This window comes from Phragmites australis, chromosome 2, assembly GCF_958298935.1.
Source record: "Phragmites australis chromosome 2, lpPhrAust1.1, whole genome shotgun sequence".
Taxonomy (NCBI): domain Eukaryota; kingdom Viridiplantae; phylum Streptophyta; class Magnoliopsida; order Poales; family Poaceae; genus Phragmites; species Phragmites australis.
In genome coordinates this window covers 8,879,420-8,903,194 of record NC_084922.1, presented here as the reverse complement: position 1 = coordinate 8,903,194, position 23,775 = coordinate 8,879,420, and the positions used below count along the sequence as shown (strand labels likewise).

At 42.3% G+C, this 23,775-nt stretch overlaps 1 protein-coding gene and 1 long non-coding RNA gene across 4 annotated transcripts; both read left to right on the top strand.

Annotated features, from left to right (window-relative positions):
- Positions 1–449: 449 nt before the first annotated feature.
- Positions 450–3,518, top strand: LOC133898300 (uncharacterized). 3 transcript variants are annotated; one of them, XR_009906223.1, is made up of 5 exons: positions 450–1,411; positions 1,536–1,647; positions 1,761–1,838; positions 1,949–2,068; positions 3,150–3,518. It is a non-coding gene; the product is annotated as an uncharacterized LOC133898300 (long non-coding RNA). The 3 variants fall into 3 exon arrangements; XR_009906222.1 differs by having other exon boundaries at positions 3,146–3,518; XR_009906224.1 differs by lacking the exon at positions 1,949–2,068 and having other exon boundaries at positions 3,146–3,518.
- A 13,838-nt stretch (positions 3,519–17,356) lies between these two features.
- On the top strand, positions 17,357–22,748 carry LOC133898293 (transcription factor MYBS3-like). Its single transcript, XM_062338932.1, has 3 exons — positions 17,357–17,818; positions 21,686–21,894; positions 21,993–22,748. Exons 1-3 carry the CDS (start codon positions 17,494–17,496, stop codon positions 22,560–22,562), a joined length of 1,104 nt encoding a protein of 367 aa, XP_062194916.1. The 5' UTR covers positions 17,357–17,493; the 3' UTR covers positions 22,563–22,748.
- The last annotated feature ends 1,027 nt before the right edge of the window (positions 22,749–23,775 follow it).

The window sequence follows — 23,775 nt, the reverse complement described above, 5'->3', positions numbered from 1 at the left end:
CCTCCTCGCTACATCAAACATCTCTAAGTCCTACATCTACTACATCAGTTATACTAAGCTATGTCTAAATCCTACATCTAATATCACTACACCACGGTACCAAATTACCGTCACACGTCAGTTGGTAAAAGTAGGTCATCACCGATACGCCATTGGTCGTTAAAGGTGAACGACAAATTGTCGATCGATGATTCAAGATTTACAGAGAAACGATTGGTCGGTAATTATCTCAACGTTCAGTGTTGAAGTGTTAGTCGGCAATTGATATAATTTATGTTGAATCATCGGTCGGAAAAACTTAGTATCCGATGATCGGTCAGCGATTAGACAAGGCGGGAGGGGGAAAATTTTAGGCGCCTCCGAAATCCAGCAGCGGCAAACAGTTACACCAAAAGCCCCTTCCCAAAAGCCCCCGCACGAAGCCTCCCAAAATCCTCAGCCTCCAGTACGCCGCTGCCATTGCACTCCCCTCTCCTCCAATCCAGTCACCACAGATCGTCGCTGGCAGCTCAATCCCGTGCATCCTCCGTCCACCTGTGGCCGCCACCGTCGTCGCTTCTCCCGCGGCCGTTCTGCTTCCCCCCGCCCTACGGCTTCCCGTCATTCCCCGTCCGCCACCACGACCACCACTGGGGACACGGACCCGATGGGCGCCATCGACGGCACCGTCACAACCCCCCGTCTTCCCCTTCTCCGACGGCAACCCCGTGTAGCCGCCGCTTCTATCTCCCCCAAGCTGAGTGCTTCCCCTCTCTACCTCTAAGCAAATCAGTTGAACCCGTGTGAAATCGATCTCCAGATTCAATCTCCACACGAACTCCATCCCTATCCGCGAAATCCATAAAAAATCTCAATGAATCCGAGTTCAATCCGACCACCTCGGATCCTGGGTGCCGCCTATGTATAGCAAGGGAGTTTGATCTACAGGAGGGGGGGGGGGGCAGATTGAAGAAGTGGGCAGATCCCTGCTGCTGGGCTCGGGCGGAGCCCCTGCTGTCGCTGCCCATGGCGGACGGAGGAGAGAGGACGGAGGCCCTGCCACCCTCGCTGCAACCCAAAGTACAGGAGGAGAGTTAGTAACGCTGCCATTATTTACTTGATGCAAAGATTGTATAAAGCGTTGAGCTCTTTTTGCTGGCTGTCTTTGATAAGCCTTTGACATACAATTTTGCCCATGATTTAGCCTTAGCACCAAAGATGAATTCAGTTCTTCCATTCACTGCCAGAGGGAACTATTGACTCATTATTTTTCTAATGATCTTGCACCTGTATATGCCCAATTTCTTTGCTTGAAGATTTGTTTTCTAATTTATTGTGCCGAGCGATGTTTGCAGGCTCTATCTTGCCATACCCATTGCGCATATACCAACTGTAAATAACCTTGAGAGAACCAAAGATGATCACCAATTAGGTGGGTACCCTCTTGTTTCTTGCTTCTTATGACCCTGGCTTGCTGCTGCATATCTTTACGCATGGTTATGCAAACCGGACTGCTTTGTGAAGTGTGAGCTGCATCATCTTTTTGTTCTTTTCAGTCAGTCACATGGTGAAGGTGGGGAAAGATTTGTTCAATCGAGATGCTCCTGATTCTGAGGAACACAAGTATTATCAAAAGGAATATATTTGATCAGTTTGTGTTGTATACTTGTATGTCTTCTCCAGAGCTCTCATATGCTGGCAACATTAATATGTTGTTTACACAAGATACTTATTCTACATTATCACTGTCTACACTCTTATATGTGTGGCATATCTTACAGGTTTGGGTTTCATCAGCCCCCATTTAATAGTGTTGATCACCTTCATCTTCACTGCCTGGCACTACCATTTATGCCTAGGTACTCGAGTTTTGAGATTGATGCTTTCCTTTTTCGACAATAGGGAGACTGATGCTTAGAATAGGACATTTACTTCCCATCTAAAATTATCATAACACTTCATGTAACAGTTGGAGAGAAGGTAAATATACACCTTTGGGACCCTTAGGGGGTTTTATTGAAGCTGAGGCGCTATTGGAAAGAATAAAACCACAAGCAGAAACATACAGTTAGCATGGATACTTTGATTGGTACCAGCGTTTCCTCCTCTCTCTTTTTTTGCACTGTGTTCTACTCTTCTTTTTACTTCTATTATTATCATGGTATGTGATGTGCAGTGTATCATAGTCACTTTGGATTTCTGGCAACTCAAAAGACTAGGTCTGATATTGTAGAACTGAATCACCCTAACCATTCTGGGAGCTGAATTGAACTATTCCTGAAGACCAGCAACCCAAAAGAAATCAATTAAACTTGTTATTATGCCTATAGACTGTATTAGGGATAGTTGAGATCCGAGAATTTTTGAATTGTCCTAACAAGGATTTTGTGAACATGGGTGCTTTTGGACCCATTTTGGTATGTGCACCATGCATTACAGGAAATGAACAGATTTTTGCACAATATTATGCTGTTTTGCTCATTGAAATTGATTAGAGTTAGGACTTGAGACACAATTTAGAAGCGCGTTTTGCCTCAATTATTTTGGGAAGTTGGCATTTACAAGCACATTCTGCACATCTTTGTTTACCTAACAGTTTATTAGCTTTGAACGAAGTGTTTAGACTGAATGAAGCATGGGATTCTATATTCTGCAAAGATCAGGATCATAGTGAAACTATGTATGTGGAAAATATGTGTAATGTTTTCTGTCTTCATATTGCAGTTTAGATTTAGCCTTGTTTTTGTGTGTGGAAGAACATGGTGAAACACTATATACCACTGTTGGCTAACAATATGTTGTCTGCAATTATTCTTTGTGCTTCATGGATGTGAGCTATGGACTATTGTGAGCTGTGAGCCTTTTCCTTCCTTCATGACGACATGAATTAATGCTTTGTGTATGATGGCTGTGAGCTGAGCCTTATTTGTTGCATTGCAATGCCTTTTACTTGTAAACATTGTGGCAAGCAGGATGCTGCCAATGGTCTCTGTATAAGGATGCTTGATTTTGAGCTATGTGTTGTCGCATTGCAATTTCACTTGTGATAGCTAATTTCAGAATAAGGATGCTGCCAATGGTCTTTGTATGTGCATTATTTGGTTGCATATAGTATGATATGATACCTATCATCATGTGCAACTGATTCAATGGTAAATTTTTTCAGGCAGGGCTGGACGGTGCTAACTAGCAGATTTGAGCTGTACGCATGTTTGGTGGCTTTTTGGTGTACAAAGTTAGATTTGAGCTGTACACAGGCAGACATATTTGGTGGCTTCTGGGTTATGAGCTTTAGATCTGAGAATGCTTCTGTTAAAAAATGCTATCATTTAGTATTTTCAACATGCAAGTATGTATTTTGGATCATTGAAGTCGATGTATACTTGTCTGTAGTACTATGGAATATGTGAACTGTGACCTTTTGGTTGAAAAATGTATATGATTATTGTGGTGACCTAGTGTATGGCTTATGAACTTCCTATTTGAATGTTGTACTATCAACTGTGAATATTTGGTGAAATTGTATCTGAGATTCTTGTGGTGACATGGAATTGCAAATTTATTTGATTGTTGTAACATGTGCAATACTAATTACCGACAGATACATAGTCTGTACATGGTTTGATATTTTTAAAATGTTTGAATGCTTCACGTTGGACTATCTGTCGGTAATAGTATTTTTTTCATCGGACAATCGGTCGGTAAAGAGGCAGTTAGTCGGCAATAGTATGTCGGTCGGCAAAGGTGTCGGTCGGCGTTTCTTTGATTATAGCATCAAACAGTCGGTCGGCAAAAAATAGTCGGTCGGTAATACTTTTCCCGACCGGGCTTTAAACGACCAAAATATCTGTCGGCAATACTTTTTCCCAACCGATCCTAAGTCGCTGATGGAGCTTTTAGCGACATATTTGGAGTCGCTGATTTTGTGCCGTGGTGTAGTGTATCTAACATATGTCTACATACTACATCTAATTGCTAAAATATGTGTACAAACATAATTTAATTTCTAAACTATATCTAACCCTAATTTGTTAGGACCCCCCCCCCCCCCAAATTAAATTCGAATTAATCATTAGGACAATTATTTCATAAGATGAGAGCTAGCTCGCGCCCGTCTTTCGACGAACCAGGTGCTAACCCACATCTCACCACAACAATCGTAGACACTAATGATTAAAGCGAATCTAATTCCGGCAGTCCCAGTATGTGTGCGTTGGTAACTCCTAGGAAAAGCTATTACCCATATATACCTTTAACAACATGAATATCACAGCATTACAAATATACAAGGGTTCAAGAGATTTCAAGTTGAACCATTTAACCAAAGACAAGGTTTCATCTAGCATAAACATATATACATCACAACAGAAAACACAACTAAAGAAACAACACCGGTGGCACCATTTGCCCACAAGGCAGCCGACCAGGGGTTAAAGTAGCCGACACCTAACAACCACCTGAAAAGAAAATAAGCAGCGTGAGTATGAAGGTACTCGCAATACTTAATTCATAATCGGTACATATAATAACCCGACTCCAAGGATTATGCAATTGAGTCATGAGGAAGGAGTAGGTCATAAGGTTAAGTAAATTCATATACGTAAGCAACCTGACACCTATGCGTGAACACCTATACTTAACCACATATATCTTTTTACCCTGTAACCACCAACTTGCATATAAATGTAAATAAAACCATCTCATGAACATAATTGTAAGTTGAACCATCTCAAACCCATACCAACATACCGCACCATATCATCCCACATTCATAACTCTACGATCGATGCAAATGAATAGAAACATGCTCAGGACCGAGAGCGCGATAATTTGAACTATTTTCACACTCTGCAGGGGTTACTCCTTTACCTACATGACTCAAGGACCATTCGGCTTGCGTGTCCACATAGGCCCATGTAAGGGGGCACTCATGTCAACCTTTCTCAATAAGCCCAAACCATTTGACCATGCACCGATAGGTACATGGGTCATGCAAAACTACTCCCGAAGCAAACTAGATACCCCTATAAGCCTATTATGCCTATGACACCATCGACTCGCAGGCCAAAAGGCAATAGCTACAAAGGTATTCGGCTTATCGTTCCCATATGCGACATGCTGTAAGTACAGAAAGTGCTAAAGCCAATTGTACTGGCGGACGATGCTTAACGATGCAAGCGGTCTATGACATCCGGATTCCTCTCCCGAACTACAACGATGAACTCCTCCAGTGCAGAAGATACCCCTAGCACCACCCAAATCTTGCCTCATCCTCACCTCTAATATAACCCACATCATTGTCATTGTGGTTGTAAACAATAAGTAAACCCTAAGCTCGAGAACAATGGTTGAACCATTGTTCAACTTCTACTGAAGACCTAAGCATTGCTAAGCATTTTGAATAACTCTTAAGTAAGACATGAACAATGTTATCAAGGCTACAAGGATATGGATACTCAACAATTTCAAGGTAGGAGTAATGCACTCACATAGGTTCTACCCATATAAGCTTGACATCGGCTCGCTAAATATGCAAACATACATAAGCGACAACTCATCATTTTAGACTCCACATTATTTCAACTAAAAGGTGCAACATGCTTAGATGCTTGCCTTGCTGCTTTTCTTCAATTCAGGATTAATGTCAAACCCTTTTCCGCGAAAACTCGTTACACTCCAGCTCGACGATCACTAAAAGAGAAGAATGCATCACAATAAGCATGATGAAATGCTACAAAACAATTTGTATAATGCACGATTATGAAAACATTTGTAAAGGAACGCTCGAACGATTGGGCAATAAAAGGTTTAAACATTGGATAAGAGAACCTAGGGTCACTATGATCTGTGAAGATGGCGATCTGATCGGAGAAGGCTGGCGGTCAGACCACAGTGTTGTAGAGAGAAATGGTGCCTGGCGGTTAGACCACAAGCATGCTGACGGTCAGACCACCGTATGGCGGTCAAATCAGCCCTAGTGGCGGTCTAACCCCATGTATAGGGTTTTAACCGGATGTTCCGGACTACATACAACGGTCAGACCAGCCTGAGTGGCAGTCAGACCATTGGGGCCTACTGACGCCACTTTGTGAGGTTGTTGACGAGGGCTCTAGTGAGGTTTTCAACCACAGAGGGCACTAAAGCATCCTACGAGACTAGTAGAATACTTCTATGGTAGTTTGGACAACATTCACTGGGTCGATTTGGAAAATTCCACGAATAGGATCCAAGCTAGGGTTAATTTTGGGCCTAAATGAGATGACGGCTGATTCAAGCCCGAAAATGATAGAAAAAGGGTAGGGAATGTCTCACCTAGGTGTAAGTTCCTAGTAGAACAATCTACTCCGAAAAAGCTTCGATTTGGAGATCAGGCTCCTAAGTGGTGTGTGGGCTCGAGGGTGATGAACGCCACTCCAGCGAAAGGATGAAGGGGATGAGCTTGAGGAAGTCCTACGGAAGCTTGGGGAAGTCATCTCCGTCAATCTCCGAACATCGTGGTGGTCGAGGTGGAGCTCTCCTCTCTCCTCCAGCTTGGGGCTCGCTCTAGTGATGAAGAAGCTTGGAGACAATGCAGGGAACTCGCAGACGACCTTATCCTTCAATCCCTGGCCTCCGGTGAGCTCAAGGGGGGGGGGGGGATATCCTCTCTTCTCCTCATCTCTCTCTCTTTCGCGGTGGGGAAGAACATATGGGGGTGGTTGAGCGGATAAGATTTTGGTGATGACTTTAAGTGGCAGTTCTGAGCAGTGGCGGTCAGACCACGAGCTCAGGCAACCAGACCGCCCCGGGACAAAGGAAAAATGGGCTTTGCTCGCATCTGGCGGTTAGACCGTAGGTACCCCGGCCAGACCGCGAGGGTAGTCTTTTTGCTGATTTTTCCCTAAGTTCCCTCTTTACTTTCTTCTTTCCCACCAAGGCATTTGGGTTTTCCTAAAGAGTTTCTGAGATGATTAGGAAACCTCAAACACATACGTGACGAAACACGCTTAAACTAAAGACATCCGTTTTCAAAACACTTTAAAATACTCAAAACATGATTTAAAAGATGCCCTAATGCTAATGCATGCTTAATGCCTAAATTCAGATTTTTGAGCTGTGACATAATTCTAAACCTATATCTATATTCTAACCTACATCTAATAGCTATCCTACTAGGTTTGTAAGAAAAGATAAAAAAGTATCTCCTTCCTTCGGCAGGGCTTCGCCTCCATTTCCTCTCCCTCTCCTCCCCTCCTCCTCTCCTCTCCCTCTCTCTCGGTTGCGCTTGGTGCAAATGAAGTGCTAACATTGATCGGACCGGTGCACCCGATTTTTATACCTAAAAGGTCTCACTCCTACCAGTGGGTGACACCTTTTGGGTGGGCTCGTAGAGCGTTGCTGCGAGGAAGATCTCGCTTGTTCATCGGGCAGAGCAAGGTCTCGTTTGCTAAACGGTGCGACCCCACATCACCATACTATTTTATTTTTGACCGACGATGCCCACAAGGTGTCGCCCATTCATTGCGCGAGACATTGATCTCGTCCGATGAACGGACGAGGTAGCCTATTATTGAATTTTTTTCAAATGGCTCTGTAATTTTGTGTGTGTGTATATATATATATATATGTAATTTTGTGTTTATATATATATATATATCTTTGTCGTTGTGAAAGTTGCTGTTGGGTTAAAATTGGGCTGAATTTGTGTTCTCGTTGGGCCGAAACGCAATCTCATTTCTTCTGGTCCATCACTTATTTCTTTCCTTTGTGATTCTCTCTTCTTCGAGAATAACTTCATGGGAACAAGCGCTAGCTCGTTTGGTAGAGCAGGCCGTCGAGTCTGACGCCACTCTGGATAGAACCCGGTGCCAACGAGTTTTTTTTATATTTTTTTGAGTTAAAATTTAAATAAATAGATTCCCTGCGAAAATATTTGCAAAACTAGCAGCTTGCAGCCCTCTCAGGGGGCTGCAGCCCTCTGAGAGGGTGGTTACGGTTCCTAACCGCCCCCTAAGAGGGCGGCAGGCCTAACCGCCCCCCTCAGAGGGTGGCAAGGGGGGCTAACCGCCGTTAGGGGCATTTTTTCCTCTAAAAATATTTTTTTCCATTTTGTCCTCTAAAAATGTATTTTTTTGTGTAATTGAAGAAATAAAAAGGAAGGGGTGTAAGGAAATTAAGAATTTAAATTTGGAGTAGGTTATGTAATAGCGGGAGAAAAAAAATCAGTAATTAGTAGTCGCAGCATTTTACGTGGGTATGGGGTGCGAACGAGGACAAACATAGTATTAAACATAGGGTGAAAATATTACAATACACTGTAACCGCGACGACACGATGAGGAAACAAAGGTGGCATGTACGGTTCGCACTAAGACCTACTTATTAGTGCGCCGATCCTAATCATAACATACCTTAGAGGGAAAGTATGTCGGGTTACATTAGGTAGTCTCTATTGCCTGCATCGATAGGTTGTATGTTACCATACCTGGAACTGTAGGATCCACTTCTTCGTTGGCCCTTGTGCATCGGATAAGAACTCAGGCACGTAGGGGGTGCGTCTGCCTTTCACTCCACCGGGCCAAATCGCTGATGCATGTCGGTCATCCAGTCAGCCTGCATATCGGTGACCCCAACCACAGCTCCCGCACAAGGAAGGCCTAAGAGGTAGGAGACGTCCTTCAGGGTCGGAGTCATCTCTCCGCACGGGAGGTGGAATGTATGTGTCTCCGGCCTCCAACGGTCGACCAGTGTTGCTATCAGCGACCGATCGAAGTAGAAACGACGGGCTGCAACCTCGGGGTTCTCCGTTGATCGGGCCTCGACCAACCGGCAAAGCGGTAGGAGTCCGGCCGCTCCCAACCTATAAGTGTTGCAGTATATCAATAATATGGAACAACAGCAGTGATATGGCAATTGCGTATCAAATTTTCTAAGTACCTGTGCTTCCATCGCTCGTCTATCGTCAGCAGCTCTCCAGGGCCTCGTGGGCGAAACACTCGTAGCTCCGTCTGGTGCTCGGTGGATAAGAAGCTGCGATGCTTCTTGTCCACGGCAGGGTCCAAAAGCTTGGGGTCGGAGGGTGAGCCATCTCTGCATTTGAATGATATGTACATTAATACATTGATAAATAAATACAATAACAATATACTTCGAATGCAAATTAACTATAGGTGAAATTAACGAATATTAAAATAGTACAAAACTATCACAACACACATAAAGCTCACCTAGACAACAGGTGCATCACCGCCTGCATTTTTGGGACAATATTTATAAGTGTGACCTACTTCATTGCACTGACTGCATCGCTTAATCCTAGGGCCAGCCTCGGATTCATCCATATCGTTGCGAATCCGACGAGTTTGTCTTCTGCCCGGTGCGTTCTTCATCTTTCCCAAATCAGGCACATATATTCTTGCTGGCCCTGGTTTACTTGTAAAAGTGTCAACAATGCTGTAACCATACAGCTCCTGGTTCCAGGTGTTGAGTATTTGATCTTTCATAAAATACTGTGATACATATTGCCTGGGAAGCATATGGTGCTCTGCGCACGCATCTATGACGTGTGTACAAGGTTTGTGGAGTATTTGTGGCTTCTGACAACTACATATGCATGTCCCACTTCTTAGCACACACTCTTGAACATGCCGCTCACGTCTACCCCCCATCCGACCCTTATCCCGACACAGGACACTGAACCTGTGCTCTGCAGTGCCCTCTTGATTTGCGCGATACATGTGGGCCTTCTTATTAGCCTTCTCCATATACTCACATAGCATCCGCCCATAAAGCATATGATTGTCCTCCATTACAACCTTAGCAGCTACATACCGATCAATAAAGTACTTACAGGTCCCATGCAAAATGCTTTGTACAATTCCAACTAGTGGTAGGGACATCATTCCTCGTATGACCCAGTTATAAACCTCTGCAAGGTTTGTAGTCATTACTCCATACCTTGCACCACCACTGTCGTACAACAGAGCCCATTTTTCATTCGGCTCATTGCGTATCCACTGTGAGAAGCTCCTAATAGATGAGCCCGATCTCCTTACAATCTGCGGAGTATCGGTTGGGAGAGGACCGAGAGCTATTGGTTCATCACCGTTAGGTGCAGCCTCCGCAGTTTGTTTTAGAGTCAGTTTATCAAGTCTTGCCCATAATGCATTGAACTTACGTTGCTGGTTCTGACTGCACAACTTCTTGAAGAGCTTCATTAACTCTTTGTTTTTAAACTGTATGTAGAAGTTCGCACCCATATGGTGCATGCACCACCTGCTTTTGAGATCGGGCCACTGTACTGGTACACCCTGTCGCACGCTACCATGTTGCATATCCAGCAAAGCCTGCAACAATCCTGCATGTCTATCATGAATGAGACACACATCTGGTCGGTCAAGAACAATTGCATGTTTAACCCGCTCTAGGAACCAATACCAGCTGTCCTCGTTCTCACTCTCCACGAAAGCAAACCCTAGTGGCAGGACTTGGTTGTTACCGTCGACCCCTATTGCAGACAAAATCTGCCCTTTGTACTTCCCAGTCAGGAATGTTCCATCTAGGCATATGATAGGTCGGTAATATCTAAATGTTTTGATAGTTGCAGCGAATGCAAAGAAAGCACGCTGCAACACTCTTTTTCCGCTGTACTCCACATCAGTAGAAGGGTAATGCTTGATATCATAGTAGCTACCTGGATTTCTTGCACAAATTGTGGCTAATTGACGAGGTAGATTATGATATGAATCTTCATATGTACCGAACCTCATCTCAATAGCCTTTTATTTCGCCCTCCATGCCTTCGCATAGTTTATTGTGTACTGGAACCTTTGCTCAATAGCACGGATTATTGATCGTGGCTCATACCTTAGGTTGTCCATAATCTCTCCGTACATAACATTTGCAATGAAAGCAGAAGACATATTCCGATGGGCGAACTCTATTTCCTCAATGTGACAATTATGTTCCTTAACTATTGAGCATTGCCAGTAGTCTACCCATTTCCCTCTGAATGCGTGCACCCACCAAGGGCACTGAGGCACCAAGCACTTCACATCGTACTCTCTTTTACTTGATTTAACAACCTTGAATTGCCTACGAAGAGACAACGATCAGAATTTCACTGCATCAATAACTGCCTCTTTTGTAGGGTATATAGCACACTGTGACACCTCATTCTCATGGTACTGCACGGTGTCTGGTCAGCCTTGCTAACCACCAAATTCGAAAATTCATGATCCCGCCACTCTGCAGGAACTGGAGCATTACCCTCCTCATCAGAAGAATCCCCATCGGCAAGGCCTTTCTCCAACTCTTCATCCTCCAAATCCATATCTTCAATGATGCTAGGGATGTGCTCCCCTTCATTAGCTACACTCATCGCTTGCAGCTCTGGAACATCACCAACTTCCTCCCTGGACCCTACATTAGCCGCCTCTAACTCATCTTCCACTGCCTCACTTGGTCCTGCTACTGCTTTTGTAGAGTTCACCTCATTTTGATCTTTCAGGTACGCCTCAGCTAACAAAACAAGCGGCAGCCCACATTCACATCATATATCTACATACTGCCTCCAAGTTGATGTGGCTTCGATGGGAACAAGCTCACCAAAGTATCCATGACTAGCACGGCTCAGGACAACTTTCAACTTCAGCTCATATTGTTGCGGATCCAGTTGGAAAAACCGCATGAGCTATTTGCACACACCCACAATAGTCCTCTCATTAGCTTTACTAAGCCCCTTCATGACATGACGAAATCCAGACAGATCTACACCGCTCGGACCGTACCTAATTTCACCCTCACCATAATATATCTGAAAAATTAATTTATCTGCCATCCCTGGAAACACCCGCAAACATAACCCATGTTAAGACAACAAACTATATTTCTGATTATCAGATAAAATAATTTTTAAATGCTAACCTAGGTTTGCAAATTATCATCTACTGTTGCCTCTTACGTCCGCAGGTACAAATAATATACTAAAAATAATATACTACAAATAACATACTGAAAATAATATACTAAAAATAATATTCTATATTGAACTGCTATCGTACCATTTTCTAACTAAATTTGACAATTTTCTAAACCCTAGGTCATAAATATCTAAAATCTATGTCATATACTACTATTGCACTAATTAACAACAATAAAAAGGAAAAAAAGACTTACCCAAAATTTTCCTTCAAATCCGCGACCCAAATGTAGCAGGGCTTCGCCGACCTCTCTTCCTCCCCTCCCCTCTCCTCTCTTCTCCTCTCTTTTTCCTCTCTCTTCTCAACTTTTCCTTTTTTCGGATTTTTATGATTTTTTGGCCAATTTTCGGCCTTTTTATAGCAGAGGGGGCCGGGCGGGCGGTGCGGCGCGGCGGGCGGGGAGGACCCCTTACCGCCCCTTGAGAGGGCGGTAAGGACCTCTACCCGCCCCCTCAAGGGGCGGTAAGGCTCTGGGCCGGGCGGAAAGGCCGTACTCGCCCTCTGAGGGGGCGGTTAGGCCTACCGCCCTCTCAGGGGGCGGTTAGAACTCGTAACCGCTCTCTTAGAGGGCTGCAGGCGCCTACTTTTACAAATATCTTCGTTGGGAATCTATTTATTTAAATTTTAACCAAAAAAATATAAAAATAAAAAAACTCCGGTGCCCACCTCCTCTCTTGGAGTATGCGAGTTCTCCCTCGCCAACCTGTAAAAAAATGAGTCTTGGGCTGTACCAATATGCCATAGGGCTGTCCATAACTCACCAGCATGCCATGTGCTGTCCCTAACTCCTTCAGAAAATTCCTCTGAAAAAACTCCTTCAGAAACCTTTCTATATAATGAAATAAACATCCCGGCCTCTGCATAGATGCGCAGCCTAACTCGTTCAGAATTGCCAAGAGAATTTCACAAGCAAGATAACTTTGCTTAGTCGCTACCTGCTTCGATCTTTGACGCGATTTGGAATGGAGGTTCCACAAGAAATGAATTCTCTCTCTCTCTCTCTCTCTCTCCGAAAAAGAAAGAAATCAACTCGACCTCGCACAAATTTACCGTACGATCGAGAAAATTGTTATCACAATGCATTGATTTGCCGTGGCCTATCAAGCGGCGGCCGCTGTCGACGATTGCTTACATGTTCGATCGTCTTGTATCTCAATCATGCATACATGTTAGCAAATGCTCCAAGCAACTTTTTATCATCCATTTATATATTCTTGGAACACCTGTACCAGATTTAATTAAGATAAGATAAAATAAGTATGTCTTGCAGCACATGATTTGCGAGAAAGGGAGACTCTACCCTCCGCATTTAGATCCAGAACAGGAAGATCACGAAAACGACGTGGACGTCGGGCGTGCACGAGTGAGTTGCTTTCCTAGTGCCGGAAAGACGCCGAGGTTCGTGACCTAGAAGCCCTAGCTGCTATAACTCGTCCTCTGGTAGTACTCTCATATCCTATACTATAAAATCACTTCAAGATCAGGTACCCAAAAATCCTTGTCTTTGTTATCCTCTCGATTTGACATGTGCGAAACAGCTGCGGAGTCCATTTCGGGTGATCGACATATCGTTAGCATTTTGTTTTTAACATAGCTTGAATCTATCATGATATGTGGTGGACCAAAACCTCGGCTTAGATAGAACATGCTGCCCATATGCTTGTATTATTTTCTAAGAAACTGAGAGGAAGATAAGGAGGTATGTAGCTGAGAAGGAAACGTCCCAAAAGTGAAAAAAGATGCGTCCAACTTTTGACCATTTGTGTATGAACTACGAAATGGTGTGAACCGGATCAAATCATGCATGCATCTTCCTCGGCTTATTTTCGTGTTTCCTCGTCGATCGATCATTCCAACAAGATATATAAGAAACAAGTGCAGGCAACGTCGAGGGGAAAATTAAAGAAATTCATCTGCTACATGATTGGATTATCCATGCATCGATCACCCCAATGCGAATATGTGATCCAAAAGAACGCAGCAAACCGGCCACCGAATCAACAGTATTCGGACCATCGCTTTTGAGTAGCTGGTAGCTTGTTTTCGAGGAAAAGAAAAGGCACAAGCAACTGTTGTTATTCAGAATGCATGAATTATTGTCGGTGGATATATGTTCCACCTTTCATTCAGCCTCGTTTGGAACATGGGATTTTTTTTCCTTTCAATTTTTGCAAGAATTGAACCATCTTATGAAGAATTACTTTTCCCGAGAGTTGTTTGCGGGTGGTCGACGGTTTACTGCTCTCCTTTAGAATTTTGTAAAATGGCCGATGGTATTTCTAATGTAATTTGATTATTTCCCAAGGTTGAAAACAAATCACCAACAAAACATTACGGACTAAAAAATCGACGAGGAATTCCCAATATAAAAAATTGTATAACAAATCTACTACACAATCGGCAGCTTAATAATGTAACTGTCGGGAAAAGTTGAGTATCTTGTAGTAAACAGCTAAAACATACCTGGATATGTTTGCGAAATATAGGTGAATCCGTCTCACTTTAGATTCTAGATCTCTAACTGTGACGGGAGGCGACGGACTGGCATAGAAGAACAAGAACTGCAACTGCTCGGCGGTAGTTAACAACAACAATCATCGTGGAACAGACGAGCCAATGCTCGAGATATATAGGATGTACAGGACATCTGTTAAAATTTTATTTTTAAGTAATTTATTATATGTAGTAGTTCATATGATATCAGTTAAATATAATTTATAGGAGCTATTTGAACTCGAGTTTGATACGAGCTCGGCTCACGACCCTAACAAAACCAAGTTCCAATCTAGCTATAAGCTCATGAGCATATTGAACTCGAAGTCGAATAGCTTGTTAAAAGCTCAGCTAACTCTAATTACTGTTTATCGAGATAAAACTGGTGTCCATTCACTTTAGGCAAGTTTTTTTTTTTTACCTCATACCATCCAATCTAAAATCCAATCGTCCGACTTTAAGATTACGTAATTGCATATACATATGACTGATAGATAGGCTATAAAAAAAAATTCGAGGTTTACAAGCTATTTGAATCCAACTCGCTCTACACTCAATTCAGACTCGACTCAAGACTCTAATGAGATAAGCTAGTTTTCTATAAAATATTACAACAAGATTAACTACACTATTAATACTGGTCATCTTACTAGTTTCCTACAAAATAGCATAGATGAGCGAGGAACCAAGGATAACCAAAATGTGAAATGTATCATTGCTCTATCCGTAGAGTGAATGAAACTTGATGTTCAAGGCGATTGGTCGTATGCGTCAGTATTTGTTGCTAAGTGGAATATGACGTCTCTCACGGGATTCGATGATGCAAGAAACGGTTGTTTTAGCGGCTGGATGAGTTTAGAACATCTTCAGCACATTAATTAAATTTTACTCTTTATATTTTTATTTATCTATCTATTATAAAAGATTTTTTTTTATATTTCTACACACTTTAGCAGACTAGCCAAATTACACTCTTCATATTCTAATTATCTATATTTTATTTATAATGCTTAGTTTTTTCAAACGACTATTTTTCTTTACAACAGCTGTAAATTAGTATATTAGTTTACATGATTTTGTATTTAAAATTTGTAATAGATTTTTAGTTAAAACCAGTTAAAATATGTTCTCTATTATTTATTCTATAAGAAAAAATCGGTATGATTTAGGAGCTTCAGAAATTCATCTTTTAAATTTGTAAAAGATGAGAAAATAAATAATTTTTTGAAGCATTGTGCAACTTGCTGTATTCGCTCGTCTCTCCTCTCTCTGTCGTGCACAGGAGCTGAACGCACACGCGACCGAGATGGCGAGGCCAGCGTGTGATTTGGTGATACTACAGTGATGACGATGTTGTTGATGAGGCTGCTGGAGGCGTGCTTTCACGGGATGACGAACTGAGCGGCGATGACGAGCCGAGTGACGAGGTCGCTGGAGCTGCTGTCAGGGTCTGTTTGTTTCAGTTAAAGATTTTGAAAAGCAGTTTATAGAAGTTGGACTATGAAAAGTTGAATTGTAAAAAGCTGGATTATGAAAAGCTTTTAGGTTGTAGATTTAAAAAAAAATTATGGATAGTTTAGTAAAATGGACTTTCACAATCTATCAAAAGTTGAGAAAAACCAGCTTCTCATATTCCCACAATCTAACCAACAAATTTTAAAAAGCTATAACCAAAAGCTGTCTGTTTGTTTCAACTTCGAATTGTAAAAGCTGAAAGCCACAATCCAAAGCTGAAACAAATAGGACCTTAGTCATAATGAGATCGAATGTCTTTTGGTTATATAAAAATGTAAGCATAAAGACACGATGTTAAGAAGCAGAGAATACTTGTCGTATTTCACATCGCTTGCACTTATTCAAGATTCAAGAACATTAATACTAATCAAAATTGGTTAATGCTGAAAATGCTTACTTATATATACAATAATACTTATAACTCAGCTGGCCCGAAACCATATTTGCACGATAGATATGTGAGCAGGGATCCAATAACCCATATCGTCTTGTGATTCTTCTTAGGCTGTCCTTCAACCTGCATGATAGACATATAGTCCCTGTTTAGGGAGCTGAAGCTTATAGATTTTTTCTGAAAAGTTGTTTTTCTGAAAAGCTGCTTATAGCTTCTGAGATAAGCGGTATGGTTTATAGACTTAATTTTTAGCTTCTCAGCATACCAGCTTTTCAGAAAAGCCACTCTCAACCAGCTTTTCAGCTTTTAGTTCATTTCACCAGAAACCAGCTTTTGTTTTTCAGAAAAGCTCCTCAGCAATCAGCCTGTTTGGGGAAGCTTCTCAGCTTCTCAGCTTTTCTGAGAAGCAGAAGCTGCCAGAAGCTCCCCCAAACAGGGTCATAAGCAGGGACAAATATTGTGAACGTTGATTCCTCGGATGCGGATGCTGGTCGAGCTCGGCTGCGTGCGATCTGAGTTTACCGCACTCTTCGCATCCGTCAAGAATGTGTTTGTTTCCCTGTATCTCCTCTGTTCTCATCCAACGGATGAAAAAAAAATCTTTTTATTGTCTATATCTACTACTACAATCTCATCTAGTGAATACAGATATATGATATCTATTCTGATTTGGAAATAAAGCTCAATTCAAGCATCACTCTGTGACTTAAATTTAACGGATATATACTACATTCGCTGGTACATATAACCCATTTATATATATTTAAAAAACATCTTTATACGAGTTACCAATTACATCCGCTCATACATCGTCAGATCCAATTAACTAAACATAAATCCAACTCAACATATCAAAACAGATATAGCTAACCATATATTTTTTAATAAATATAATTCTATTCAACTTATTTTCTCTTAACCTATTTATACAGTTAGCTATAAATCTAGTTGGAAGGTGCTGGACTTTTTCGTCATTTCGTGCCCACCTCGTTTTTTTTAATGCTCACAAAATATCACCTCGTCGGAAAGGAAAGAACACAGCAAGAATCAGCGCACACGGCGACACATTTTGTACGCTCGCTGCTGCTCGTAGCGCGTACGAAGCCCACGCGTACACGTGCCAGAGCCCCCGCACGGGAGCGCGCCGGCGAGGATGACGCGGCGGTGCTCGCACTGTAGCAACAATGGCCACAACGCGCGCACCTGCCCCGCCCGCTTCGGCGGCGGCGGCAGCCCGGGCGGCGGGGTGAGGCTGTTCGGCGTGCGGCTCACGTCCGCGCCGTCGCCGGTGGCTATGAAGAAGAGCGCCAGCATGAGCTTCATCGCGTCGTCGCTCGGGGGAGGGTCCGGGGGCTCGTCGCTGGCGGCGAGAGGAGGAGGTGGGGGCAGGGGAGGGGGAGACGGAGACGCAGGGTACGTGTCCGATGATCCCGCGCACGCCTCCTGCTCGACGAATGGCCGCGCAGAGCGCAAGAAAGGTGAGATTTTTCTACATCAATCGGTTTCGTTGGTTTGCTCATGTTGTTCGTGGGAGCTTTTCCGCTCCCGAATGCGCTTCTCCTAGACGAATTACCTCCATGAGCGAGCGTGAAACAGAGAAAGGTGCTGCTTTCCCTGCCAATTGCACTTGTTCTTGCGTTCGGTTGCTTCTTTTGTACTCGTGGGTCCTGGCGTTCTATGTGCCTACCACGTCATGGAGCATGCTGAGCGGTAGTAGTTGTCGAGTAATGAGTACTACTTACAATTTGTTATTTTTGGAACGAACTACTTACATTTTGTTCTGCGTCAAGAGAAGAAGATAAGAATTTTTTTTTTTTTTTTTTTTTTTTGCCATACCCAACTTTTCGGTTCGATCTTCAAATTTTGTACTTTTTAGCATCGCATTATGTGCTCATGAGAAATATAATGTTGCGGGGTGAATTGCATAGCATATTCCTCTTTTTCATGTATCTGACATGCACATCTCCATATTGTTCCATATCTTCATATGCATCCGAAATGGGATTTGGCAGCACCAAATATAATGCCAAAACCATATAGCTACGGTGTCTTTTTGAGATCAAGAGTGGTAGGCCCCTGTACCATTTGAGAAGCAATCAAGCTTTCCACATGAAATTAAAAAAAAAAATTGCACTTGATGAGTAGTATAGAACTAATATATCTGGATAACTTAGAGGTTTTCTGTTATTCTCGGGGTATATCTCTATCCCCGGGAAAGGAATCTATGTACGCATGGAAACTACTCAGGATATCTCGTAATCAGGGAAGTTTATCTTCAAGAATAAGAAGGAAGGACTTCATAGGCCGTACGACAACCCCCTGTATATATATGGAGCTAGAAGACCCTGCGGAGGATAAGTTCACACGAGCCATTAGAAGTCAATACCTCTTCATTGACACCATTCAAGCCTGCGGAAGCACTACACACCTTTGAGCCCTCTGCAAGTTAGATCCGTATTAGCTTCTCTCCCCGACTACATACAAGGGAGTCATCCGATTAGGTTTAGATCTATCTAGGTTAGCCATGCATCCTCTTGTACTCAATCCTAGAGATTAATACAAGACCGACAGGACATAAAACTATTATCTTAATAGAGACCTGAACCTGTATAAGATCGTGTGTGCACGGTGTGATTCGTCTACTCAAAACATCCCTTTATTTCTACAAGTTCGTAAGTTCGGCAGTTCGCCAATCGTCGACAACACAAGTAAGTTCGGTGGTTCCCTTTATGAAATGCTTAGGATATCTCGTAAATATGGAAGTTTATCTTTAAGAATAAGAAGGAATAACTCCATAGACGACGACCCTCCTATATATATACGGAGCCAGGGGATCCTACGGAGGACAAATCCATATGAGCCATTAGAAGTCAATACCTCTTCATTGATGCCATTCAAGCCTGCGGAAGCACTGCACACCTTTGAGCCCTCTGCAAATTACATCTGTATTAGCTTCTCTCCCAACTACATACAAGTGAGTCCTCCGACTAGATTTAGATCTATCTAAACTAGCCAAACACCATCTTATATTAGTCCCAGAGATTAATACAAGACCGACAGCCTGTAGGGCTATTATCCTAAGGAAGGTATGAACTCGTACAAGATCGTGTGTGCACTATGTGATTCGTCTACTCGAAGCATTCCTTTATTTCTACAAGTTCGCAAGTTCGGCGGTTTACCAATCGTCGACAACGCATGCTATAAGAATCACGCTCCTTTTTACTAGTTTATTTGCTAGACTCGAGTATTTGGCGCTATTATTGTTGAGGATGGAGTCTTTAGGAACCGTCCAGAATGACCGACACAAATCAACTCAGCTAAATATCTTCTCCCACCTGGTTAAGTTACATGGACATGTGCATCACAGTACCTGGATAGATCACATTCCACGAAAGCTATGTCCAGTTGTTTTGACTTTTGTCCAGTCCTAAACGTGCACCATGTGTTTTTTTATTGTATCTGTGTTAGTATAGATATGTTATTCTATCAGTACGACTGCGCAAGAGTACATTATTGGCACTTGCTTTAATGAAACTGTAGGAGCCAAGCATCTTTACAGTTTGCTTATAGGTTAAGTTAGAGCAGCCTTCCTGCCTGGTTTGAATGAGGACAGGAAGGATCCGACCTTAGCTGAGTCTATTAGCTCATGTTGCCCTTCGCACTGCTGATGGTCAATTGCTTTTCTTTCACACTTTTGTATTTGGCATTGAATCAGCTGCGCTAATGGTTATGAGATTAAGTAAATTATCTTGCTACAAATTTTATGAGCAAAAGAAGAAAATTTCGAATGGATTTCCCTTGTATGAGGCAACATCATGCGATTTTGGAGCAGAGCTTAATAGTCATATGCGTTTTTGACTTTGCCAATTGAATTGTTTATCATGCTTCCTGGACCATTCTACTACCATAGCTATTAAATTTTGAAGGTCTTAAACCATAGGCGTCCAATCCAAGTGGTCTGTCATACACTTGATGCTTATGCATATGTGTGCCCGCCAAGTTGCCATGGAGGTACCTGCAGCATGGTACATTTAGGACATCAGTATGTCTGGAAGTAACTTTGAGGCTGCATCTTGTTTTTGAAGATGCAGAGATGCAGGATTCAGATGGAACAATTCATTTTGTATGGAAACAGTATTATGCACTAACTGGGGTACTATTCCAGGCTGTGTACATCTCAAAGATGTAGCAGCTGTAAACAATTTCCATTATCTAGAAAAAACTGGCGTACTATTCCATGTCGTATGTGGCCATGATGTCTTGCTTTTGTATCAGGCGTAGTCTCTTAGCTTGTGGTGAGACAAGTGTAATGTTGGCGGCTTGAGGGGCGTTTTGTTTTGGTTCTGTTTTTGTTTTTGTTTTGTTTTGTTCTCATCCGCTTTGGGACTTTTCTTCTTCTTAATATAATGATGCGCAGCTCTCCTGTGCGTTCGAGAAAAAACTATTCCATGTGGTATTTACTGACCTTGCATGGAGGAATATCTGACTCCCTCTTCGGCCTGTTACTCCTTGTGTTCTCATTTCGTCTAATCTGTAAATAGTTGAAGTACACGGGAGTCGCGTCTTCCTTCTGTACTCACCCAAGAGTCCACCTTAGAAGAATAGCATTAAAAGCTCAGAAGTTAGAAGTCCTTCGGGTACTGGAGAATTTCCGAATGATATTTCTAACTTGAGCTTCCACTAGAAATGTGGAAATTGACACCAATGTTGCATGAGGATTCTCTTCAATATTTGTTCTTATCGTGTTTACCGGGACCAGAATTCGAGTGGAGACTGCACACAAAATAAATTGATAAGTTGGGTTTTAGAAGTTCAGAGTCTACTTGTTATGGCCTTTTTGTCTTAGAAATTAAGTTGGAGGCCAATTCACCTGCCTTTCCCCTTTCCGAAACTATTTCTTATTGTGACAGGGCCGTCTAGTTCATGAGAGTTTGGCATTGGCAATGAAACTCCCCAGATTAAGCATCTCCAGACTCATTAGATAAACACAGATGGGAGGCAAATTTATTTGCCCTTTTCTCTTTATGAAACTATTCTTCTGGTGCTTGGGGCATCTTTTGCTTGAGAGAGGAATCTCATTTGAATCAATTGTACATTCAAGCACATTATTCTGAATATGTGTTGATAGAACACATGCTAATATCAAGATAGAGAAGCTTCAAGCATGCTGGTTATAGTGCCTGAAAGTCCAAAGTTTCTGATTACCATCAAATTCAAAGGGGATGACTGATGATTTGTCCTCTTTGAAATGAATATAGTCTATTAAATGTGGTGCTCTGTATTATTTTTCTCATACTCATCCACTATGCATGGCACAGCTTTAAGGGATTGCTTTTGTGCTTCAGGTACACCTTGGACTGAAGAAGAACATATAATGTTTCTGATGGGTCTACAGAAGCTCGGTAAGGGAGATTGGCGTGGGATATCCCGAAGCTTTGTTGTTTCCAGGACCTCAACTCAAGTGGCGAGCCATGCTCAAAAGTACTTTATCAGACAGACAAACTCATCAAGGCGGAAGAGACGGTCAAGCTTGTTTGACATGGTCGCTGAAATGGTATGCTGTTTTCTTTCTTGTAATACTCTGCATAATATTGGCCTATCTTCTCCATATACTTCCATCCTAATCTTTGTGCTTCCCTCTTCAAATTGTAGCCAATGGACGAGTCCTCAATTGCGGCGGAGCAGTTTACTCCAAAAAATACTCAAGATGAAGCAACAAGTTCAAATGAATTGCCAACCTTACATCTTGGGCAACAGAAGGAAGCAGAGTTTGCTAAACACCTGCCAACTTTACAGCTAAGGCAGCATGACAAATCTGAATTCGCGGAGCCTTCATTGCCACTACCAGATTTGAAGATGAACCTCGATATAACATTTAAGACCATAACTGTTCCGTCAGGGCCTGCATTCTACCCAGCACTAGTTCCTGTTCCACTATCTCTTTGGCCTCCAAATGTTGCTAACATGGGGAAAGGCAGCACAACCCATGAAATCCTAAAACCCACTCCTGTGAATGGTAAGGAGGTGGTTAAGGCGGATGATGTTATCGGTATGTCTAACCTCAGTATTGGTGAGGCTAGCTCTGGCTCCATCGAACCCACTGCTCTTTCCCTTCAGCTTATTGGGCCATCGGATATGAGGCAATCAACTTTTCATGTGAGTCCACCAATGAATAGACCTGATCTAAGCAAGAGAAACAGCAGTCCAATTCATGCAGTCTGAGGAAGCATGGAATAGGCCCACTGAATCAAGTCTTACAGACTATAGTAATGGTCCTAATACCCCAGAATGTGAGCATGTACTTCTGTAACAACTTCTAAGTTATTCTATTTCCAGCTTATGTTCCTTGTCATCGACAAATGTAGAGATACATATGTTAATGAAAGTAGCATACCATTGATGTCAGACTATATTATTGCTGTTGGGATGCTACATGCCTCTACATTTTCTGATCCATCTTCCATGCTTTGGAAAATTTATTGTAGATTTTGACACATAAATGCTAAAATTAGACATGTGACCTTTCTTACTATATATTTACAACCAAGGGGTCAAGGGATGGTGATCTTGTAGGTGTTGTGTCCAGAGGACGACATGGAGAGCATTAGTGATATTTCAAATTCTTGCAAGCACATCTACTGACTCTTTGCATTGATGCAATCCAGATTGTGGTGCTTACATCTAAAACTTGACCCTTACTGTTTTTGCAAAGCAATTCCCATGGACCATGGTATTAGACTTTTGGTTATGGACTTCTTCATATTTTACATGGAAGTGTTGCTCAGTGCCTAGCATTTCTTGCCACTGTGATACTACTTAAATTGGAGTTTGCACTGCATTAAGTGCACAAAAAGTACTTTAGATCTGCCATTCTTGTCTTGAAGTGACCAACATCTGTATCCTTTTGCTATCGCCATGATGTTGCTGAGATCAATACTTTGATACTGTCATCTTAATATGCCTTTTCCTACTAAAGTTTTCTGATCACTTGAGTATTTATACAAAGAAGTTGTAATCACTGGCCCAGTTAAACACGCATGGTCTCGAAAGGGAAAGGGAAAACACTTCTTGTCAGTCTTTTCAAAGAATCTGGATCCTGAACAAAGGAACTGAATCTGCATACCAGAATGAGGTAGCTCCTAGAAATGTTTCTCCATGTTTTTCTATGTAAGGAGTCACAGTGGTCAGTGGTATCATTGCTTCTCTGCTTTGCTTCTCAGTTTGGTGTCTGGTTTGGTTATCTGATGGGTTTTGGTTATCTGGTTTGGTTATCTGAAGGAGAAAAGCAGCTGGCTGTTGTTCTATTAATATTCTTTGTTAGTCAACGCTTGTGGTACAGTTTTTACGATCCTGCAAAATGCCACCTTCATCTTAGATGCCTACAAATGCTTGGAGATTCGGGCACGAAGGGTTTGGGTTTGAGTTGACATGATCT

Bases quoted from the DNA above. Each gene is read 5' to 3' on its own strand.
- LOC133898293 (XM_062338932.1), top strand. From the start codon at position 17,494: ATGACGCGGCGGTGCTCGCACTGTAGCAACAATGGCCACAACGCGCGC. The intron at 17,819-21,685 runs GTGAGATTTTTC...TTTGTGCTTCAG, and splicing joins CCGCGCAGAGCGCAAGAAAG to GTACACCTTGGACTGAAGAA. The intron at 21,895-21,992 runs GTATGCTGTTTT...TTCAAATTGTAG, and splicing joins TTGACATGGTCGCTGAAATG to CCAATGGACGAGTCCTCAAT.